The 22026-nt window shown below is 34.9% G+C and overlaps 3 protein-coding genes across 4 annotated transcripts; 1 reads left to right on the top strand and 2 right to left on the bottom strand.

Moving 5' to 3' along the window:
* The first annotated feature begins 5150 nt into the window (after positions 1-5150).
* On the top strand, positions 5151-6806 carry LOC108197399 (F-box protein At1g67340). The gene is made up of 3 exons (XM_017365006.2): positions 5151-5507; positions 5591-5753; positions 5845-6806. Exons 1-3 carry the CDS (start codon positions 5302-5304, stop codon positions 6574-6576), a joined length of 1101 nt encoding a protein of 366 aa, XP_017220495.1. The 5' UTR covers positions 5151-5301; the 3' UTR covers positions 6577-6806.
* Positions 6807-8941: 2135 nt separating this feature from the next.
* Positions 8942-15211, bottom strand: LOC108197809 (meiosis-specific protein ASY1). Of its 2 annotated transcripts, none has more exons than XR_010286104.1 (22): positions 15075-15211; positions 14897-14953; positions 13452-13548; positions 13285-13353; positions 13107-13199; positions 12772-12898; positions 12602-12671; positions 12471-12512; positions 12083-12214; positions 11888-11998; positions 11751-11787; positions 11630-11671; positions 11404-11528; positions 11270-11282; positions 11085-11161; positions 10881-10988; positions 10404-10554; positions 10242-10318; positions 10101-10152; positions 9825-10023; positions 9606-9746; positions 8942-9248 (listed from the first exon to the last, which is right to left on the bottom strand). XR_010286104.1 is itself a non-coding variant. In XM_017365515.2 (22 exons), exons 1-22 carry the CDS (start codon positions 15075-15077, stop codon positions 9195-9197), a joined length of 1842 nt encoding a protein of 613 aa, XP_017221004.2. In that variant the 5' UTR covers positions 15078-15208; the 3' UTR covers positions 8942-9194. The 2 variants fall into 2 exon arrangements, 1 of the variants encoding a protein (XP_017221004.2); XM_017365515.2 differs by having other exon boundaries at positions 9860-10023; positions 15075-15208.
* A 2231-nt stretch (positions 15212-17442) lies between these two features.
* LOC108197340 (cytochrome P450 78A5) lies at positions 17443-20167 on the bottom strand. The gene is made up of 2 exons (XM_017364925.2): positions 19151-20167; positions 17443-18302 (listed from the first exon to the last, which is right to left on the bottom strand). The coding sequence occupies exons 1-2, from the start codon at positions 20105-20107 to the stop codon at positions 17679-17681; spliced, it is 1581 nt and encodes a 526-aa protein (XP_017220414.1). The 5' UTR covers positions 20108-20167; the 3' UTR covers positions 17443-17678.
* Positions 20168-22026: the final 1859 nt, after the last annotated feature.

Below are 22026 nucleotides of genomic sequence, written 5' to 3'. Positions count from 1 at the left end.
AGGCCCCACTCTCAGTCTGTTCCATACTGAGTCACATTTTAGCAACCTGTCTAACAAACACTCTAAATTTATGTTCAAGTCATGCCATTGAATTTCGATTCATACGAAATCTATCCTCCGAATCAAAATTATCGGTTTATTAAAATGGGTTATTTGAAATCGGAATCTTTATAATTTAATTAAAAATATTCCAAAATTGTGAAAATTTCGAAAACTCTATGAGTACAAAGCAACAATTACGGAGATATCTTATGAGTACACACTCTCATAGTAACAGTTACAAAAATATCATTGAATTAAGAGTCGAGCAACAGTTACGGAGATATCATTGAATCAAGAGTCGAAGTCGAAGAACGGGACTGGACTGTTTGAGGTTTGAATGAGTGAGGAAGCGGCATGGAGCAGGCCATGTGAGTTACTCCACACAAGTACTCCAAGAAAGAGTGTTAAAAGCTGTTAGTAGACAGTTGATGGAGTAAAACTTAATTTACCACGCAAACATATGGAGGGGGAATAGGAATACGATAAGTGATAACTTGTTAAATGTACAAAATTTGCCCCCTCTTAACTCGATTAACTCGGCATCAGTCATGATACAAACACATTATTTCACATGCTTCGCTTGCTTCCAAGCTAACTAGGCCGGGGACTCCTGGAGCTATTGCTTTTGCATGTTATGTACTTGTTTGCTTCTCATTTAACTCATAATCATTCATTCGTCGCTCACATATCTCTCCTTCAATCTTTCATCAACCTATTATGGAGTATATAAAACAATACGTATAATTTGTCGCCCATTTATTTCAATCAAATAGATTTCCACGAACACTCAGTCTTATTTTTGACAATTATTCTAAAAGGTTTATTTAACAGAGCGAGAGTGAGTTTATATTAAGCTATATATACAATTAAAATATTCCCCAAAATTGCAGGAACATTGAGCATCTAAATGAAAACATAAATTAACAATTTTAAATTAAGTTATATTAGAATTTACAGTTGATTATTAACAAATTAAATGAGTTAAAATTCTGCATCTATCATATAATTTACCTAATGTGAAAAAACATAATAAAAATATTAGTGATCAATAATTTGTTCCATCACTAATCCTACACTTCAAAATCGATTATTAGATTAACTTATAATCATCCCGTACGTATTTATTATATTTCGAAAATTCATCCATTAACTTCTATCATCTCACACTTATTATCCGTATGGATTCTATGCTTAAGAAGTGAGTATGGTTTAATCTTCAGTGCAGAAGAAATAGCGAGCACGGGGACCCAATACAGCTAGAAGCTTGAGAGTAGAGAAAGAGTGATGTCTCTTTAGTTGTGTAAAGCAAAATGTTCATTCTTCCACCCTTTTATCCAACACGGACAAGGTATCACGGACATTTAGATTGATTGCTGGGAAATACCACTCCACCCCCAAATTCCATCTTCACTTTCATTTTCACTCCATCGCCACTCTCGCACGCATACATTTACCGTATCTTCTTACTGTTACCTAATTCCGTAACATCTTAAAATTTTAGATACAATATTTATTTATCATAATATCGGAGATATCTAAATATAATTATTTATTTGTCCGTCTAGTTAATTCCGTCTAGCCTTTATGTTAGTTTGTGAGAACTCAAACATGTTAAAAAAATTTTGTGTAGATTTGTAGGAATTGGCTAGACGTGCGTCCATGAGTCCATCCACACAAGCTTTCAACGTATGAGAGGCGTGCTAGTTCCAACCAACAAAAGGTTAGAACATTGAACCCGCCTCGTTAACCCTCAATTAAATTATTCATGCAACTGTTTAATATTATGCATTCCAAACCTAACTACTCCTTGTGATAAACAATATGTAATGCGATAATACAGATATCTATCTGATTATAAAGACAAACATGCTTTCTCTTTCTTGGGAAAAGGATCTCTTATGTGCCCTCTTTATGTTGATTTCTATATGGCCCGATATTGCATACTTAGCGGTTCTAGAACCTGTCTTTTCTCAAGATTTTAAACAAATTATTCAACTACAACACCTTAATATAAAAACAAATGACTCTGCACATAATTGATGCACAATGCTTCGAAAATAAATGATTAAGTGATTCTAGATTAGATTTGCAGACTTTAGTTCAATAAATTATTTGAATATTTTGAGCTCCGATTCATTATTATTGAATTCGAATAATATCCCAAACCAAATTGAAATAGCTCGAACAATACAATTCATTAACACCCTTAGCTGGATATATAGCCGGATATTTAATCATAGAATAATTTAATATTTTTGGAAAATAAATATTATTTTTCGTTTAAACTTGAGCTTGTCTAATATTATCAAGCCCAATTCCCCTACTCTCGATTCGAACAACTTACAAGTTTGTTTTGATTCATTTAGCCGACATCTGATCACTAAATTCAATACCTTTGAGGAAATTTAGTAACAGCTGAACTAATTAATATATATGACTAATGTAACATTTGCTTACACAAGGGTAGGGATGTGAGTGCGATGGGTGGCTTGACGACACATTCTATCAGATCACCATCAATGTCCGATTAAAAATTGGCGTAGCAGGGTTATCTGTTGTTTCCTATGACACTATTATACCACAATCTACTAGTAAATCGTTTGTTTTAAAACAAACTAATAATTATTTTCTTAATTAATAGAGTTTGGTCCGCATCAAACTTGATTATTAAAGCACTGTCTAGTTTTCTCTTTCGCATGCAATTTGTAAATTGCCGACGCATACAACCATGCCGATCCCATATTCTTCATGTTTGGTGGGCAAACTAGCTCATGGAATCGCCTATATCTGGTTCAATTTTTTTATTTTTTATTTTAGAAATAAAATATTGCTCAGATCGATAATTCGATCAGTTCACATAGGTAAAATCCTAAGCGATTATCAAATGTGTTTATAACTTGTAAAGTATTTTCTCTTTTTCTTTTTTGTTGCCGAGAGCTCTCTGTGGATTGATGAAAGTGCCATCATACTATCAACTACTTGACTAATAAATTGACGTGATGGGAAATTTAAATTCAACGGCGACGGGGTCCAAGGCCGGCGGATTTACGTGCCATACGACGTTGATTAGTAAATTCATTTTCATTATCAAAACAACTTCAAGTTTCATGTCGTTTCGAACCTTGCATGTTGCATGCAGTGAGAACTATTCTTTATTCATCAACTAAATATATATACCTATAGGCTCTAAGCAAAAATTCAAGATTTTTTTAACGAAAAATTGGAATCCGATATTAAATATGACATAATATATGTAATTAAATAATATTTATCAAAATCAATCATCAGTTATTGCAAGTATTCGAGTAGTCGGCTCCCTCCTCTCTTACTCCTCCTCCGTTAGGGTTTGCTCTTTTTCAAGTAAATTGAGGGGCTTCCACTGGTTTTCTCCGGTGGAAAGCCCCAACTCTTTCATTATCTATCTTTTATTCTCGTTTAATTTCTTTTCGATAAAACCCAATCTTTTGGGTGTTTGTGTGTCTCTCCTCTTGGAGTGTGTGGTTTGTCTCTCCTTTTGGAGTGTTTGTTATGTTTTTCTTTAGTCTTGATTGGGTTTATTTCGTGTTGGATCTGTTGAAAACGAGTTTCTTGATATTTTTGATGATCCACAAAAACTGTATCGAATCTGGGACGATGGTGATTATTGCAAGAGCTCACCTTTCACAATCAAAGATTGTTCATCATTCACGGGTTTACACTTTCGGCATGTCTATAGCTGGTATCCGGCATGTAGATAGCTGGGGTGCCTTCGGCAAGTCTATAGCTGGTATCCGGCATGTAGATAGCTGTGGTGCCAATTCTCCAATCTCGATTTATGCGATTGGTGTTTCTGAACATTGGGCTAACAATAGTTTTTATGTGATATGGTCAATTGCGATGTTACTGTTTCCAGAGATTTTGGTGCAATTTAGATCGCTTAGGATGTCTTTGATTTCGTTTTTTGCTTCAAGAATTTTTGAATTCTATCTGTTAAACGATCAGGAAATAAATCATCTAATTATTTTTAGCATGTTATTTGTTTTACCACCTGGTTGTATCGACAGTTGGGGGTTTATCCCGACTGTATTATATTCAAGTTAATGAAATTTTCTTGCATTTGTCAAAAAAAATAATATTTATCAAAATCGCTATCTTAACAATCAGGAATAAAAGTACCAATAGCAGAACATAATAAATTATTGGAAAACTGGGTGGGAGTGAGTACATGACTTGGGCTATATTCTTATAATAAATTATAGTAGTATTCAATTTGCAAATGAACAAAATGCCAAACTGCCAATAGCTGAGCAGTCAATACAGACAAAATATAAAGTGCGGCAGAGAGTTACATAAACAGAAATTGCAAGTAAAAACAAACAAAAAGTAACTGAATCATCTGTTACTGCTGACTCACCTCTTTCAACCTCAAGTGCAGTGAGTCATGAACAATGCCCAAAACTCGGTACCTGATTTCCTAACCCTCCCCTACTCGCTCCTCCCGCGCGTGTCACCTACTTTCTCAGTAAATTTCCCCATAACCGTCCAGTATATTATTTTTCGTTCAAATCACCGTATTAAATGAAAGTCGAAATGACCAAAAATAATATAGAAGTTATTTATTATGTCTAACACAAAATTATTTTAATTTTTAGTTTCGACTTTTATTAACGGAGAGTCCGAGACCATTAATAAGTAGTCCTTCCATCTTTTATTACTTTTTCTAGTTTGTCTTTTATCACGTTTGTCAACATATATTTTTAATTATTAATATTTTTAATTTCATTAAAATATTCATGAATACGAATCAAATAAGATCACTCACAACTATATTTAATCTTATAAAATAAATATAAATTAATAATTTATCTTATGTAATGAACAATTCTTGCATATCAAACGAGAATAGTTTATAAAAACGGAGGAAGTAACAAAAAAGAGTTGTATAAGAGGAAAAGAAAAACCGTCGTGAGAGGACGGACGGACAGGAGGATCTGGTCAATGCAGTTTGACCAGGTACAATCAAAACACAAGTACAAGGATATTGTGGTAAATAACAGCATAAACCAGGGCAATATACATGATAAATCAAACACTTTGCTTTATCTCTTTGTTGTTCTAATCTCCTCTTCATGTTCTTTCACCTCTTATTTAAACCCCTCTGGATTTCATTTTTGACTAGGCCTTATCTTCAAGGACACAAACATCCACACACAAATATTACATGTACGTTTAGATAGATAGATTCACAGGATCAAACACATACACACATTTCCTTCACAAATGAGAACCCGGAGAGGAGAGTGTTATATGTCGCCGGAAAAGTTCGTTACGAAGAGACGGCGAGATTTTCCAGGCGAGACTTGCCGGAAACGTCACAAGAAAATCGATTTTCTTGATAATCTACCCGATGATCTCGTGCTTACGATTCTCTCGAAGCTCAGCTCCTCCGCCGCTTGCCCCGCTGATCTCGGCCGTGTTTTAGTCACGTAAGATTTCATTTTCCGATGGCTATTTAAGTTACTTTATTGAAAAGTACTTATATGAATGAGTTGTGTATGTATATTAACAGATGTAAGAGACTCAATGACTTGGGGCTGCGTTCTATGGTGCTGGCTAAAGCTTCTCCGAAAGTGTTCGCCGTGAAAGCTTCCCGGTGGTCGGAATCAACTCACCGGTTTCTTAAGCAATGTGCTGAGGCTGGAAATGTTGAAGCCTGTTACACTCTCGGCATGGTAATATTTAAATAAGTTTAATTCTCGAATTTATTTTATGTTAGAAATTAGTGCAATATTTCTGAATTTAATTTAATTTTTGTTAAAACAGATTCGATTTTATTGTCTGAATAACCGAGGCACGGGAGCGTCACTACTAGCGAAAGCCGCGATTAAGTTACACGCTCCGGCACTCTATGCGCTCGCGGTTATTCAGTTTAATGGTAGCGGTGGTTCGAAAACCGATAAAGATCTCCGAGCCGGCGTGGCGCTGTGCGCTCGAGCCGCTTTTCTAGGCCACGTCGACGCGCTACGCGAGCTAGGCCATTGTCTCCAAGACGGCTACGGCGTGCGCCAAAACATAACAGAAGGGCGCCGCTTCTTGGTCCAAGCCAACGCTCGCGAGCTAGCCGCGGTTTTGAACACGGCTCCACAGGCGCTTACTTCTAGCTCATGGCTCGTGTGGAACCCACTCCCAAGCCACAGGCATGTTCATTTGGCTGGCTGTTCTAATTGTCCTTTGCTCAGTGACTTTGGCTGCAATGTTCCCGAGCCGGCTCCTCAGCCGGCTAATCAGTTTTTGACTGATTGGTTCGGGGGCAAGAGTCCGGGTCCGGGGCTCCGTTTGTGTTCGCATGTGGGGTGCGGTCGACCCGAGTCGAGGAGGCATGAGTTTCGGAGGTGTTCCGTTTGTGGCAAAGTGAATTATTGTTCAAGAGCCTGTCAAGCTCTCGACTGGAGGACACGACATAAATCCGAGTGTACACCTACCGAGAGATGGGAGGATGATCACAATATCGAAGGCGAGGGTGATCTCGAAGGTGAAGCAATGGACGAGAGTTGAATTCGAGATCTTAATTAAGAAAAAACTAAAAGAAAATAGATAGAAATTTTGGAAAAGAGAAAATTTAAGTTATAGTAACAACAATTTTACTTGCTTCAAGTCAGTTACTTGTATGTTCAAGATGGAGATAGCAACTTGTATCAACAGTGTTATCTACATTTCTGTCTTTGTGCCTTGAAATTTTAGTACTGTCAAAATGAATTCAAGTTACCATATTCAAATTCATTGTAGATTTGATTGTACTGTCAATCCTTTTTTCTGTACATTGAAGATAATATTCAACTCAATAGTCAATTGCAAAAGTATGATAGAGACATCACATACCTTATACTATAATCAAAAATATACATATTTTCATTTTTCCTACTTATATAAGAAAAGAAAATGTCATTATTAGGAATATTATAATTCCGATGTCATAGTCCTAGAAGACAAAAGGCATTGGCATAACAAGATTTTAAGTTTCTGACAAATTTTGGAACATTTGGAACAATATTAAACCAAATTTTTAGTGGTCCAACTCAATAATTTAATTTTTCTTTAGTCCTCGATATCTTATAATCCTAATTACGCTACTTAAAGGAAGAAATAAAGGCGCGGAATTTAATCGGCATTTTTTGAACAAATGGTAGTTTAAGTATCAAAGTAAGTAACCATAATCACACTCTTTTCTCATGTAACTTTGTTAGTTATACTAGCTGTAGTGTGCAGGAAAGAAGAAGGTGAAATGAGATTGAGCAAGTTACACTAACCACCTCGTTTATAGTTAAACCAACCACTCTCATTGATGATTAGCTGTAATATTTGCTAACAAAAACTGGATTAAAAAGCGTGATAGTGCATGCAGTACAAGTCTAGCTTTTTTCAAGAAAAGCCAGCTAAGTTGCATTTGAAGTGCTGAGGATAAAGTTGATGAAAAGTAAGGTGTAAGTTCAGTAGCACAGGGGTAAAGACAAGGTATCCAAGGTAATTTTATTATTATATACTTTATTTTTTGTAATTATCATGATTAGTCGATTGAGTGCATTATTAGCATAAGCTTTAGAGTGTTAATTATACAAGCTTAAAGTTTTACTTTAACTGTGTGTTTATCTGCATCAACTCACCAATTAGTTGATTTAAGCTTAGAGTGTTTGTATATACAAGAAAGTAGATTAAAGAAGCATGTAGGGATGAGATAGTGCTTGTAAAGAAAAAGATGGTGAAGTGCAATTTGAAAGTAGAGATTGTGTTTGCCTTAATGCCCCGCCACAAAACCCATTCACATAGATTTTAAATTCGGATTCAGTTCGAGTTCGGCTCGATTTTTGAAAGAAGTACCAATGACTTTGAGTATTTTAATAAGTTTCTAAGAGCATCTCCAAAATACTCTTAAATAAGCTCTTAATTAGCCAGACGAACACGATCCGAAACTCGAAATTGTAAACTTTCGATAATTGAAAGACGACATTGTAATAGTGTATGTCAAAGGGAATTTGGTGGTTGAAGGGCACTTATTCGTTATTTCTTCTTTATCGTATGATCATATCATTATGAAGACTGTTTTTGGCGATGTAGCTGAAACAAGAATGGAAAGTTACGCAGGAAAAATAAAGAGGTGGTCCATATATATAAGGCTATATTACCATTTGATGCTGTTGTTTGTTGGAGGTGCAACCAATGCGGTTGGAAGTGTAAGGTCTAGCCCACCCACTAAACTGAACCACTATCTTGGCAACAAATGTTACTAGTAAAAGTCGAATTAACTTATTCATTGATTCTTTCTAAATAATAAGCTTGCATAAAAGTCGTTTGTGAGTTTATGAAACCGACTTCACAACAGAAATATCATTAGCATCTGCAACTTGTTTGATGTGTAGCCAAATAGATAAGGTCGAGCATCAATTTTACTGGATAATAAACTAAACATAGTTTAAAGAACCAGTAAAATGTATACAAATGATAATGATAATTACCTTACGGTAATTAGTGTACTCAACTATATCGCCGTTACAAGGCCAAATTACATTCTTGTAGCAGAGGCATGAGCAGCTCATCAGGCCTATCAGCTATTCACTATTTCACTCCAAATAAAATGAATGTTAGACTCTCAAGCAGAGACATAAAATTTTTCTTACTGAAACTTTCATTGACATAATATAGCATGAGCATTTTAAAGAACCAGAAGCTAATAAGCTATAATTGAAACCTTAAAATAATACAAACATTAACACTCAACACAAATCCCTCTAAGGATTGAAATTTGCTAACATTCCAAAAACAAAATTATGATATCTGATGCAGCTCAACACTGATACCAGCATCACAATACATAATGATTCTTAGAAACAAATATAGAAACATAATAACATAAAAGATATGGATATAAACGAACAAAACAGGTCTCCTTTGGTTGCCATTTATCATCGTACTTGGACTCCAAACAAAATATGGGGAGTGTTATCACAAGTCTGAAATGTTAACATAATAAGCATAATAATCATATCTATTACATATCCAGTTAAGAATCACCAGGTTCAACAAAGAAAGGAAGAAAGCTGATTCAAGTGCTGTCTGATGAAATAGGAATAAATGGAAAGAAACTCTGGAAATTATCAGGCCATTGAGTCTGATTCTTTTCAGGCGACTTGAGCCTTCTGGCGCTTAGTGTACTGAAGGATAGGATCCTTAACCTGTCACCAATAAATGGAAAATTAAGTCTCTACAAAAGAGTCGTTTAAGACTATTTTTGTTCCAGAAATCAGGTTGATTGGTCATTACTGTAGTATAAAACAACAATATGTGATTTTATTGTTACGTTCCAATTCTGCAACAACAATATGTGATTTTATTGTTTCGTTCCAATTCTGCACCGAAAGGTCTTATCCGGAGGCCTAAGGGTAGATACAAATAATTAACGGAACCGGGGGGGGGGGGGGGGGGGGGGGGTATTGTGTGTACGTGGAGTATTAATCTTATGACATTGGATCTCTTTAATGGCTGATGACAATTAACTAAATATAAAGACACAGCCATGGATGGAAGCTTACAGCGCTTGCTTTTCTGGACCGCTTGCTCTGAGATGAAGACTTGCTGCACATGATTGCATCAAACTCACTGCAATTGTCATGGTTTCCATTGTTTCTGCCAATTTCCATTACTTGTGCAAAACTCTCTCTAGAAGCTGCTGGCTGCATGATTGAAAAAAGTCAGATTACAGTATTTTAAGTCACAAAACATCGAAAGTCAGAAAGCAGAACATCTTTTACTTGGTAAATGTAAGGCAGTTGTTGACCAGACAAACCTGAGCTCTGCTTGTAGGGGTTCCATGCTCTTTCATCTTTACAACAGTATGGTCACTCCTGATGGATCCGTTCTGATAAGCATCAGATTTGCCTATCATGCGAGTTAGATCTGATCCAATGGAGCGAACTCCGCCACAAGTGGACAAGTCCCTTTGTTTGCTTCCTAGTTATCATTACACAGTTAAAGTATTGAATTATTCTGTTCAAATAAGAGGCGAATTTATTTGATCAATTACGTACCAATTGTATTAGGTTCTGAGTGGTTCAGCTTCCTTTGGGGCTCATCCAGCTCCTATCAACATAATTGCATTTAAAAAAAAATTGTTTACAGGAAATTAAAGAAACTTGCATTAATGTGCCTAAAGAACTTTAAACTTCAACCATCTCATTAAGGTTCAAGTTTTTCTTGACTTCATGCAATTTTTTCTCAGTTAAATTGGAATGGATCACACGCTTGCCTGCAGAAATAAAAGGAATATGTAAACATCGACCAACAAATCTGATTCATGCACTGAAAGTAATTTAAATGCTTAATTTTCATACCAAGTCTCCTATTGCTTTGAGCTTCAACAAACCCTTCTTTTGTCATCTTATCAATTAGCTTACGCACTGTGGTCTGGTTGACTTCTCCTTCGAGCTTGTTGTGAAGCTTGGAAACAGTAATGTAGTCCATTGGAAGAGCATGGTAAAGTGCCTGCAAGTGATTGTAAGAGAATTGAGCAATATATCTATTCTATAAGCTAAAGGATAGGTGACAACCCATTATGTTATCATTATCAATTAACTCCCATACAAATATTTGAAAAACTTACAAATACATCATAAACCAGGACTTGTAGGAGCTTTAAAAAAAAAATGGAAGTAAGAGTTTTAGTAGAGAAGACACTAAGCTGAATCATACATAAACAAGAACAGTAGCTAATTAGGTACTGGATCCAGTAGCTGGTTAGCAGAAGACACACACTTCGCCACTGGAAAAAGAAAAGATATACAAGTCAAATATAGTTGGTCTATATTTACCTTCATGTACATATGATCCTCATCCATGTTTGGCTGAACTTTACTGCCATTACGAAATATCTGGCCATCATTTTCTTCTTTCACAGCTTCAAATTCATAGTCAGATTTCTGGAACCATTGTTTTCATGGCAGTGAAGATCACGAAAGGAAATCTTACAAGTTACAAGGGAATACATAGATCACATAAGTTATATATAGAAAAACCTTCAGCTTATTAATAATGTAAGCATTTGTTCCGCTTTTAGTTAAGATGTCCTCCTTCACCAGTTTGTCCATAACTTCTGAAACCAGTCAAAAAGCAAGGAAATGGTTAAATGTGTCCAGGATAAATTTACAGGGTAGGTGCCTGTTTCTTTCAACTTTACATACTAACTGGAACCTCCATGTACCTTCAATAAGCACCTGCAATGATGGAAGGTAAGAATCATACTTAAATTAAGAACTTAGTTTGCCAAGATTTCAGGAGCCAACTAGTTAAAGCAAAACTTATGTTAATCCACATTTAAGAGAAGTGAGTCGATACCACTGATATATCCGAGAAATTTGAGAGAACATCAGTAAGCTCGACAGTGCCAAGGTGGTAAGAACTAATCCATTCCTTTACTCGACGATATTGCTCTTCATCTTCTATTGGATCCTGAGTATCATCTGTATATTGGCAAGCAAAACTTGTTAAATTACTTTATTACATCTGTAAATTCATGCCATTGAAGGTGTTGTACTACAGTGTTCTGCGGAATGTTGTGTACCATCATCAGTTGCTGTTTGATTTCTCTGAAGCCTTTCTTTGTCTACAAGGAAAAGCTTTAGCATTACAATACAAGATCTAAAATCAATATTATAATTCAAAGCTGCTGACAGGCAACCTACCTACTGGTGCAACCACATACTGGTCTTCATCCATGGTCTGCAAGAAACCCAAATTATATTGTGTTACCAAGCTTGATTAAGTTTCTTATAACTACTTATAATCTAAGACTATATTAACCTAATTATATATGCTTTACCTCAGTTTCAGAGTCACTTGCATCTCCTTTGACAGAATCACCCCCCAAGCTGACATCATCATTTTGCATATCATCATTCTCATCCTCACAAGGATCAAGTACACTTTTAACCTGTAAAAAGCACCACGAAAACAATTAATTATTTTATGAGTAGAAATTTAAAGGATTGTGTATTTCTGGATATTTTACATTTACCTTGAGAGCTAATACTAAATGTTTACTGTTGACATTGCCAACCTCCATTTTCAGAGGATTCTTGGTCCATGGATTATTAACTTCTTCTTCTTCTGTGCACCCTCTGAAGAATGGTGGCTCATAGTCCACAGGCTGTAACAAGTATTTGTAATATCGTCTTGAGATGGTATTACAGTGGCTAATTAATATTTTATTGCGGTTAATTCATAGGAAGGACATAATTTCAACAGAAGAGATACTATATCAAGGAAAATGGTCTCAGGAAATGCCTGTTCTTGTTAATAACGTTAAAACTAATGAGCTGCATTATCAAGCTGAAAAACTTTATTGGCAATACAAAAAAACTTAAGACTATGAAGATAAAAGCAAGTCAAATAAAATGGCATACCGTAACATCATCATAATACAGGAGTTTCATCAATATAGTCCGCTGCAAATATATAAAAAAGTTCATAACCAAATATAGAATTGAATGTGTGCATGTTAATTAGCACGACGGTTAGTGGTATGCAGATGTACCTCTTCTGGCATTTTATCCAGAGTTCTCATTAACTGAATCAATGTACGGACCATTTTGCAAGCAGAACTCCTGCAATCCATATATGACATCAAAAGTAATATTTGCATAAACTAGAGTTTAGTTGGAGTAATATGAACGAAGGAACAATGCAATCAGTAGATGAACATACCTCATCTGATTTGGAGTAATTTCTGTACTCGAGTTGCACTTGAATGTTCCCCCTTGCTTTTTATTCCCAATGCGATTTACGTTCATCGAGACCTCTTGACTTTCAGAGTTTGAATAACTGAAAGAAACTGCAGGCAGGGAAGTTGGAAGTTATTAATGCAGCACTAGTTGAATTTAATTTCTTGGCTAACACAAAATCCATAAATAGACCACTAGATTTTCTGCCATAACATCTATGTCCGGTAATTAATGACTATAAGTTAACATGCACGGTAAAAGCACATGAGAAGCAGTTACTCCACTCTACAAATTTATTTGATGGTGAACTTCTCTTACAGGCATATTCCTCAATCATCGGACCATCTATTGTTTCACACACACAGAACAGAAGCGTTTTCAGGTATTTCTTCTGCAGTGCATCATAGACACCTAAACATAAAAAGAAATATCATGAGCAACAAATTAGGAGCAAAGATTTCTTCACTTTGAGCCTCAAGACGAATGATTAACTTGCCTTTCTCCATCCAATCAATCAGTCTTCTCGACTCTGCATCCATTGGCATAAGCTTCTTAATCTTCATCTCTGTTTATGATACCAGCACCAAGAATAAACAGATTAAAAACTGAGATGCAAGAATCTCTATAGCTTACGGATTAGTTTGTTGTAGCATGGTCGCGTACCTAGAGCTGGAACCGATTTGTCATTGAAATAGTTCTCAGGAAAAAGTCCTCTTATATAGCTAATATTGAATATGGCAATGCGTAGCAGGTTTCTTGTCTGGTTCAATTAGATATGAATACCGTTACAAAAAAACAACAGTACTAAACCAAATTTAGGGAACACAATATCCATAATCAAATTGTGAGTCATATATATATTTGCATATTCTGAGGCTGTCACTAAACTGGAAACATAGAAATATATATCAAAACATATACGTGTTAGCTTAAAAACTAGAGTTTAACATTAGGTTATATGGACTTAAATTAAATCTATAACAGAGCAGCATGCGAAAGTCTATAATCTCATCATCTCATAGATAATCGAACTGCACAAGCCTTCATGTATTAACAATTCAAACAAAGCTGATAATATCAGATACTGAACATATTGTGCAGAAAGTAGCTAATTAACTTCTGCAATTTATGTTTGGTTCATCAACACATCAAGCAAATCAATCAATCGATAGACTATTACACCAATAATACTGTTGCACTAATACAGCATTAGAAAAGCAGATCCACCACTTGATGTCCATATATGAGCTGTTGATCGTAAATTGAGACCGTAAATAATTTAGAACATGAATTCTATATAGCAACACAGAGCACTACATGCTGCATGAAAAGACTCGATATCAATTTTCGACACAAACTCGAAACTATAACAAATAAGCATGTAAAGTAAATGATGCCATCAGCTGTTATGATAATCATACTGTATCAGCATTCAAAACATTCACCAACTCAAAGTAAGATAAATCATATCATGAACAAAAAGTCATATCAACAAACAATCCAAAATGTAGTACATCGACAGGTGCAATTAACAGTTGAATAATCGAAACAACGAATGAATCAATCAATAATCTCATGCAGGTGAAGTAAACCTTAAATTCTCTAATACTCTTCGTAATAGAACTGAACTTTCAAATGCAAAATACAGTACGTACGGTAAGATGCTGATCATAATCTTAACTAATTACAATCACTTGTGAAATATACGAGGTAATCATAGCTCAGTGCAAACTCAAACAACAATCAATACCAGCACAAACAGATTACACAATACTTCTAACATCCAAAACTACATTACAAGTAATATTTCCTATAGATTCAGTAAGACAAACATCACAACAACGAGATCACATCTTCACATTTTCATGATATATCATAATTTCAAACACGCAAACTATATGAACGAAACACACACACAAACACGCACAAAAACACACAAACATACACACGCACAAAAACAAACGAACACACGCACACACACACACACACAAACACACAAACACGCACAGAAACACGTAAACACACGTACACACACAAACACGCACAGAAACACATAAACACACGCACACACAAACACACACGCACACATATTTTGAATTAGAGCTTACTAAGAGAAGCGAATCAAGCTCGGTGATCTCCGCTTCCTTGAGTTTCTGTGCAACAACCTGAAAATTCGAGAAAATGATGGAAAACAGTGAGATCGAGAGTACATAATTGCTCGAAATTCAAAAACGAAACTCGTCGAAATATAAACAAATTTCTCTACAGCAAAAAATTCACTCTAACCATTGTTCGTCTCCGAGAAAAGAGATTGAGTATGATTTTGAGAGAGAATGAGAAAGAAAGAGGGAGAGAAGAACTGGCGGGAGGAGATGGAGTGAGCAAAAAGATATGGGACCACCACAATTAATAGGCTAGTACACGCGAAATGTATTTGCTGCTCTCCGTTACAGTACCATTTACCGCCTCGTCACGCCCCTTAAAAAAATAAAAAAATAAGTTATTGGAAATATCATATTAAATATAAAAATAAATATAAAATGACACATATCATAATTTATTAATTTAAGTTAAATAATAATAATAAATATTGCATATATTTTAATTGTTTTGATTTAATCATTTCAAACTGGCATGACATCGTAATATTATTTCATAATAAATTAATATCTAATTTATATATAATATCATTTAAAAGAATATATGAACTTTTATTGAGAAAAGAGAGAATCGATTTTACTTTTTTATACAGATGGAATTTAGTAGTCCGACTTCATTTTCATTTCGAAATTGTTCGATTTTTGAATTCTAAATGATCTCGTTATATACTATTTATGATGTTATTTAAAAAAAGGAACTTACATGTCCACTATTAAGTAGTGACTTTACGAGTGTGATGTGATAATTCAGGTAATAATTTTTTTATAAATTTGGTTATTAAAAGGTCATATAGCTAATCTTTCGAGAGTAATTTAAATAATGAATTTTTTTTAGATAAAAGTGAGTTGGCATAAAAAAATAAAAATTATAATCAATATCTTGAAGGTATCACACTCCAACCATCATTATCCCTTATCTATAATTTTAGTTAACATGGATGATAATATTTGTCAGAATTTCAAAGAAATTTATAGAAACATTACTCATTGTTTATCGTCATATTAAATTGATATATTCTAATCATAAAAATTTTAATAATATGTTATTTCTAAATTACAATCTACCAATATAGTCAATACTATTAAAACACAATATTTTAGATGTTCAGTAAATTTTATCTAATATCTTACTTTAACCTAATGTCTTGAAAGTTAAATTTAATCCAAATTTATAATTACTCTTATTGGAGATGTTATTTATAGCCAAACCAAGTTAATCTTATTGGAGATGTTATCATGGGTGATGTTACGACATGAGCTGGTTTTTGGGCTTGAAAAGATGCAAAGGTTTTGATTAGGCCGGATTTACAGATAAGAGATCAATCTCACACAAGCCCACGTCACCAGAATTGCTACATTTCACTTGGTCTTACCTGGAAAGAACAGTAATTTTTATGAGTGGGACTCCTATAATTTTAGATGAAGCGTGAACTATTGGTGTATATTTGTTAAGAATTGTAATCATATTGCTGTAGTTGATAAATATGTTAACACATGATTCCCTCCAATAACCTTATTCCGTATTCCCTCCGTTTCATAGCACTTTTCCCACTTTCTTTTTAAGGTAGTTCAAAATATTTTTCTCATTTCTACTTTTGGCCACTGAATATAATTATTTTATATATATATACAACCGGTCAATTTTACACGGCTGTTAAAAAAACAAAATACGTACATCATCTCCACCTACCTCATTAATCATTCATCAACTACTCTCGTTTCTCCATTTACTTTGTTTCTTGTTCATTTCTTCGAGCTTTTTTTTTTTGACAAAATCTCTTTGAGCGTTATCTCCTTTTGATCATCAGAAGTATGAGTATTCACTATGGATTTTCAGACTCAGATAATGAATCCGCTAATATAATCAATTATATGTGCTCGATCCCGATCACTGTGACAATGGTACTGTTGATTGCGATGGAGAACACGGGTATAGTCATGAAACTGCTGGATTAAAAGGAGGACAAGCTCATTTTTCTGAATCGGCTGACAAATCGGACGTGATTGTAGATAAAGTTTTCAGTTTAAAGGTGTTCTGTGTCATTCATCTAACAGGAAAAGTATAAAAACACAGTGGGAGTAATACATTCTTTTATTCATATCACTGCAAGTCCGCAGCAAACTTGATTATGGATTACAGTTTATATATATTCAGTCGTTCATGACTCGGTTTTTATAGATGCATGAACCGAACATGCATGCACAAACTAACGAAACCTTGGGCTTTACATGAATAGTTTTATAGATTACTCCCGTATTCGTGCACGTTTGATTTTTCACACAATTTTTAAGAATATTGACTGTATAGTTATAATAATTCTTTTTTAATTATTTTTTATTATAAAGCTATCAAACTTATATTATATACTTTAGTTTCCAAAGATAAAATTTTAAAAGTAAATTTTTTTAGCCATACGTCAATATACTTAAAACTATGTATCAAATAAATACAAGTCAAATATTTAAAAGCAGAAGTACTACAATAAAACAGGTCATTACGACAGAATATTTGCAAATCGGAATTAAGAACTTAAATTGCTTTTTACAAAGTTGACACTTCCAATCCAAACGAGCTAGCTATCAACCAGCACTTACATTCATACATAATGTGAAGTACGTAAAATTATTAAACATTTTAAATTTCATAGTTCACACATTATTTGTATAACTTGCTCTGGAATATTTAGAAGCTAGATGTTGATTTCACAAGCTTATTTAGTCATACGTAGTTTCACGGAGAGCTAAAACTAGCTTGGTTGTCACGACAACTAATTGCATAACAACTCAGAGGTTTCTTTAGTTCGAGTGAGAGCTTCAAACATTCCGAAAGATCAACCGGTTGCGCAGGAAGCCATTTAAATTCTTGAAGCAGCCTAGCAAGCCACAAATGAACTGTTGATAACCCTAGTACCCTACCCGGGCAGATCCTACGACCCGACCCGAATGGTGCAAGTCTCAAGTCTGATCCCATTATAGAAACCTCCTCCTCAATGTAACGTTCTGGCTTGAAAGCCCACGGGTCTTTCCATATTGTCGGGTCATGCGTTATGGCCCACATGTTCACCATTGCCGTGGTTCCAGCTGGGACAAAAAACTTGCCAACGTGGACATCATGGATTGCCAGACGGGCCCACGAGAGTAGTGGGCCCGGTGGGTGTAATCTTAAGACTTCTTTGACTATAGACTGAAGGTAAGGAAGGTTGGCCATGTCACCGTCCCGCACGTGCCGGTCACTCTTGGTGCACGTGTTAATTTCTTGACGGGCCTTTTCTTGAATATCGGGGTACATAACCATCCTAGCCAAGGTCCATTCAAGAACTATGGCCACCGTATCCGTTCCTCTAAATATCATTTCCTGCACACACATGTCGATATTGTCTATCAGAAATTTGGAGGTGAGATAGCTCCGTGATTAAGAATTTATCTCCTGTCGTCTCAAGTCTCAACCGAGAATTTGTTAGAACAGATTGTAGGTCAACAAAATATAATATAAGAAATGAAAATGGTCAACATTAAGATATATCAATAATTGACGGCGTGTGGTAGAAAACGGCTCAAACATCTTAATCCGGAGAAAAAAGAGCAGAGCAGAATCTAAAGAAGTAAAAAAAGATCTTGATTCTTGTATAGTACTAAAAGCCAAGGAGAACATATGGATATGATAACTGTTTAAATTAGGAAATCGATGGAACCAACACAATCCAATTCGGTCATTGGTCTTTTCATTTGAAAGTAGAACAAATATCTGATTCCAGCTGTTATGCGCAAGGCGAAAACAAAACAAATTTGCGTGGACCACTGATTATTTATTATTATAACTTTTGTCAACAAAACAAAATACCTTTAGAAAAGTTTCGAATCTATTATCATGTATTAGTTTATCATAATTTTACCACTTGTGTACAGCACGTACTAATTTTTTTATTAGCATGCAGTCAAAACCTAATTGCTGAGATGCCAGCTGCTATATCCATTGTGATCTACGACGTTCCATAAACTAATTAATTACAGTAATTAAACTAATTATCTACAACGGATTATCACATTTTGTTTCACGAGTCTGCCAAGTCCATTCTGGAATATATTATTTAGATCCGACTGAAAGTTTCCAACATAGACGGTAACGTATTTTGATAAATATTTGATTTGACATGAGTACGGATATACGATTTTAACATACAGGTAAAGGGAAGGATAATTTACCCATAGGACGGCCACCAAATCTGCATCACTAAGCTGATCTTCTTTCGGCAAAGAAAGCAAAACGCTGAGGAAGTCATTTCTGCCGATAAACTCTCCATCACTTCTTCTCTTCTTTATGATCTCGCCCACAAGTGAACTTACCTTAATCCCTAGTGCATGACACCTCCTCTTCACTCCGTAAAAATCCAGAAACCCTAGCGGGAAATAATCGGACCAATTAAATTCCGCGATGAGTTCGTATCCTTCTTTGACCAAAAACCCTAATTCTTCTGCTTCGGAATTTAACCAACTTCCAAATACACTTTCGATCATATTTCTCAGCGCGCCCTTCTGCAGAATCCCCTTCACCTCCACGACATTTTTTAAATTCATCGTTTCCGAAACTCCGTCAATCATTTCGGAAGCGATGCTTTGTCGGAGGCCCTCCAAACCCGCAATCCTCCGCGGAGAGAACATGTGGTTTGCAGCGAGCCTACGGAGGTTACGCCAGTAATCCCCAGAGGGGGAGAAGCCAATGGCACGCTCGAACATTAATAACCGAGCGGACTCCTTTACAGGACGGTCAGAGAAAGAACTCCCTGACAAAATTTCCTTGGCTGTCTCCGGGCGACTACTGATGATCACCCGGGTCGAGCCAAGGCTATACGCCATGAGGCCTTTAGCGCGAAACGCTAAAGCCATGGCAGCCAGTTTTTGATGAGCAAGAGGGCCCATCTGAGGCAAAATACCCAACACTGGCCAACCCATAGGGCCGGAAATATTTTTCCCGCCCTGAAACCCTCTCCATGCAAAACCTCCCGGGATCAACCAAAGCCCCGAAATAAGGGAAACAAAAGAAGAGAACAGAGAACAAACTAACACGAAGTTAGCTAAAAAAGGCCAATGATCATAATACAGAGCAGATCCTAAAGAGAAGAGTAAGCTAGAGAAGATGGTGAGAACACTAGACATCTTCATTTGAAACGTTTGAGAATTGTGTAGATGAAGATGCTTGTGGGTGGTGAGAAGATTGCAAGTGGGGTGTATTGTATTTATAGTACGTGGAAAGTGATCATTTTGGTTAATGATTGTTAGAGCTAACTAACCCTGGTTAGTTAGCAGATTAAGAACCTCTTCAGTATTCACACAATTGAATCCACATACATAATTAACCTTATGGATTCTGTACAACACAAGCTAGAAGTCCAGAACATTAATCAAAATAATATGATCAAGTAATATACGTACACTAGTTGTCGATATTTCCAATTACTAACATGGATATGAAATATTTAATTTCCTATCGATTTTATCAGTACTGTGTTCTTACTATCCATAAATAGTTATTAGCCGCTTTTCGTATAATATCCGTACATGCAGCAGTAAAAATCACTAACTAATTCAGGAGTATGTCCGGTTTTTGAGACGTGCAAGGTGGGCGACGGCACAAGGCCCCAAAACTATAGGGGCCTCAAAATTTAGAAATCAATGTTTTATTTAATAAAAAAAAATTTAGAGAATGAAATTGAAAATTAAAAATTTTATATTTATTTTCATTCTTTTTATTTATAGACAAATAATTACATAATCTAATAGATTAGTTTATTATGTCTATTTGCATTTTAAATTCTTTTGTGTTGTATCTTTACTTTTTTTTTATAATAATTACTCTTTTATTAAATGTTTTCATAATATTTTTTACATATGATATTTTTCCATATGTACTATAAATTTCATTCTTTTCAATGAAATATAGATATATCTCAAATAAATTCATATATAAATTTTGTTTAAAATATTAGAATTACTGATTATTTAATAACATTATTTATTTTATTTTAAGTGATCTGTTTTAATTTTATAAAAAAATAATATTTTTATTATTTATTTACTTTTATAATATACATATTTTTTTTTATTATTTGGGGCCTAATTCATATTTTAGCACAGAGCTCCAAAATTCTCCCGGACGGCCCTGTATGTATCAATTGTTCCTCACTAGGTTGTTTTGTCCTAATCAAAGTTTTCTGATCATCAAGAAATTATACACACATAATTAAGCGTACCTTAGTCTGTGTCTGGATCTGGATCACAGCTGTTAGTACGGCATGTAAATAATTAGTACTACCACACTTAATTGCTTTACCCTAGGTATGTACATAGTGTGACTGTTCTATTTTTATTTACTCTCTACTCATTGTCCTGTACTGTATTCGTTACTCCTTCCTTCCGTCCTGGTAGGTTGTTTAGGTTTTTTGTTTGTCCGTAATTTGAGGTTTTTATAAATTATATTTTTATAACGTTTTCTGAATTTATTTTTTTAATAAAAATATAAACGTCAAATTATTATTCAGATTTCTTTTTTAAAAAAATATTATGAAACTATATTTTATAAAAATCTCAAAATACACGTAGTCCTAACATTCTCCTTTTTGATTTTCTGGTCCAGGTATTAATATTTCTAAGAACATAATTTATTTCATCAATTTCATTTTTTTTTACTAATTTAATTTACATTTTCTGCAAATTCCCCTGGAGACGTAAATGTTAATATTTGGAATAGACGTGATGAGATGAAATTAATGGAACAATGATTTGTACATACCCTAGTAATGCTACTTGATGAAAGTACTCTTCTTCCAAATTATATAACCTGCAAATTGTGGCATGGAGAAGAAGATCTTGAGATGCACGATTTCCATCTGCCATTCATATGCTTCACCACTTACAGTGTAATCGATACCGCACAATCAATTTATCTTATAATGGCCGGAGAGTTCTACTTTTTTCGGTTCCGTTACGTTCATCACCATCATGCCCCGATGGCCAGAGAGTATTCATATCACTACTAGAAAAGCGGGCATTTCCGACCAAAATTTCCGACCGACCACAGTGGT

Source organism: Daucus carota, chromosome 8 (assembly GCF_001625215.2).
Source record: "Daucus carota subsp. sativus chromosome 8, DH1 v3.0, whole genome shotgun sequence".
In the NCBI taxonomy this organism is placed as follows: Eukaryota; Viridiplantae; Streptophyta; class Magnoliopsida; order Apiales; family Apiaceae; genus Daucus; species Daucus carota.
This window is presented reverse-complemented; position numbering and strand designations above follow the sequence as displayed.

What these genes read in the sequence shown, in the direction of transcription:
- LOC108197399 (XM_017365006.2), top strand. Translation starts at nt 5,302, where the DNA reads ATGAGAACCCGGAGAGGAGAGTGTTATATGTCGCCGGAAAAGTTCGTT. An exon ending in CTCGGCCGTGTTTTAGTCAC is followed by an intron (nt 5,508 to 5,590) that starts GTAAGATTTCAT and finishes GTATATTAACAG; the next exon opens with ATGTAAGAGACTCAATGACT. An exon ending in CCTGTTACACTCTCGGCATG is followed by an intron (nt 5,754 to 5,844) that starts GTAATATTTAAA and finishes TTGTTAAAACAG; the next exon opens with ATTCGATTTTATTGTCTGAA.
- LOC108197809 (XM_017365515.2), bottom strand. An exon ending in CAAATCGGTTCCAGCTCTAG is followed by an intron (nt 13,354 to 13,451) that starts GTACGCGACCAT and finishes TATCATAAACAG; the next exon opens with AGATGAAGATTAAGAAGCTT. An exon ending in GATTGATTGGATGGAGAAAG is followed by an intron (nt 13,200 to 13,284) that starts GCAAGTTAATCA and finishes TTTTATGTTTAG; the next exon opens with GTGTCTATGATGCACTGCAG.
- LOC108197340 (XM_017364925.2), bottom strand. Translation starts at nt 20,107, where the DNA reads ATGAAGATGTCTAGTGTTCTCACCATCTTCTCTAGCTTACTCTTCTCT. An exon ending in ATTTGGTGGCCGTCCTATGG is followed by an intron (nt 18,303 to 19,150) that starts GTAAATTATCCT and finishes ATGTGTGTGCAG; the next exon opens with GAAATGATATTTAGAGGAAC.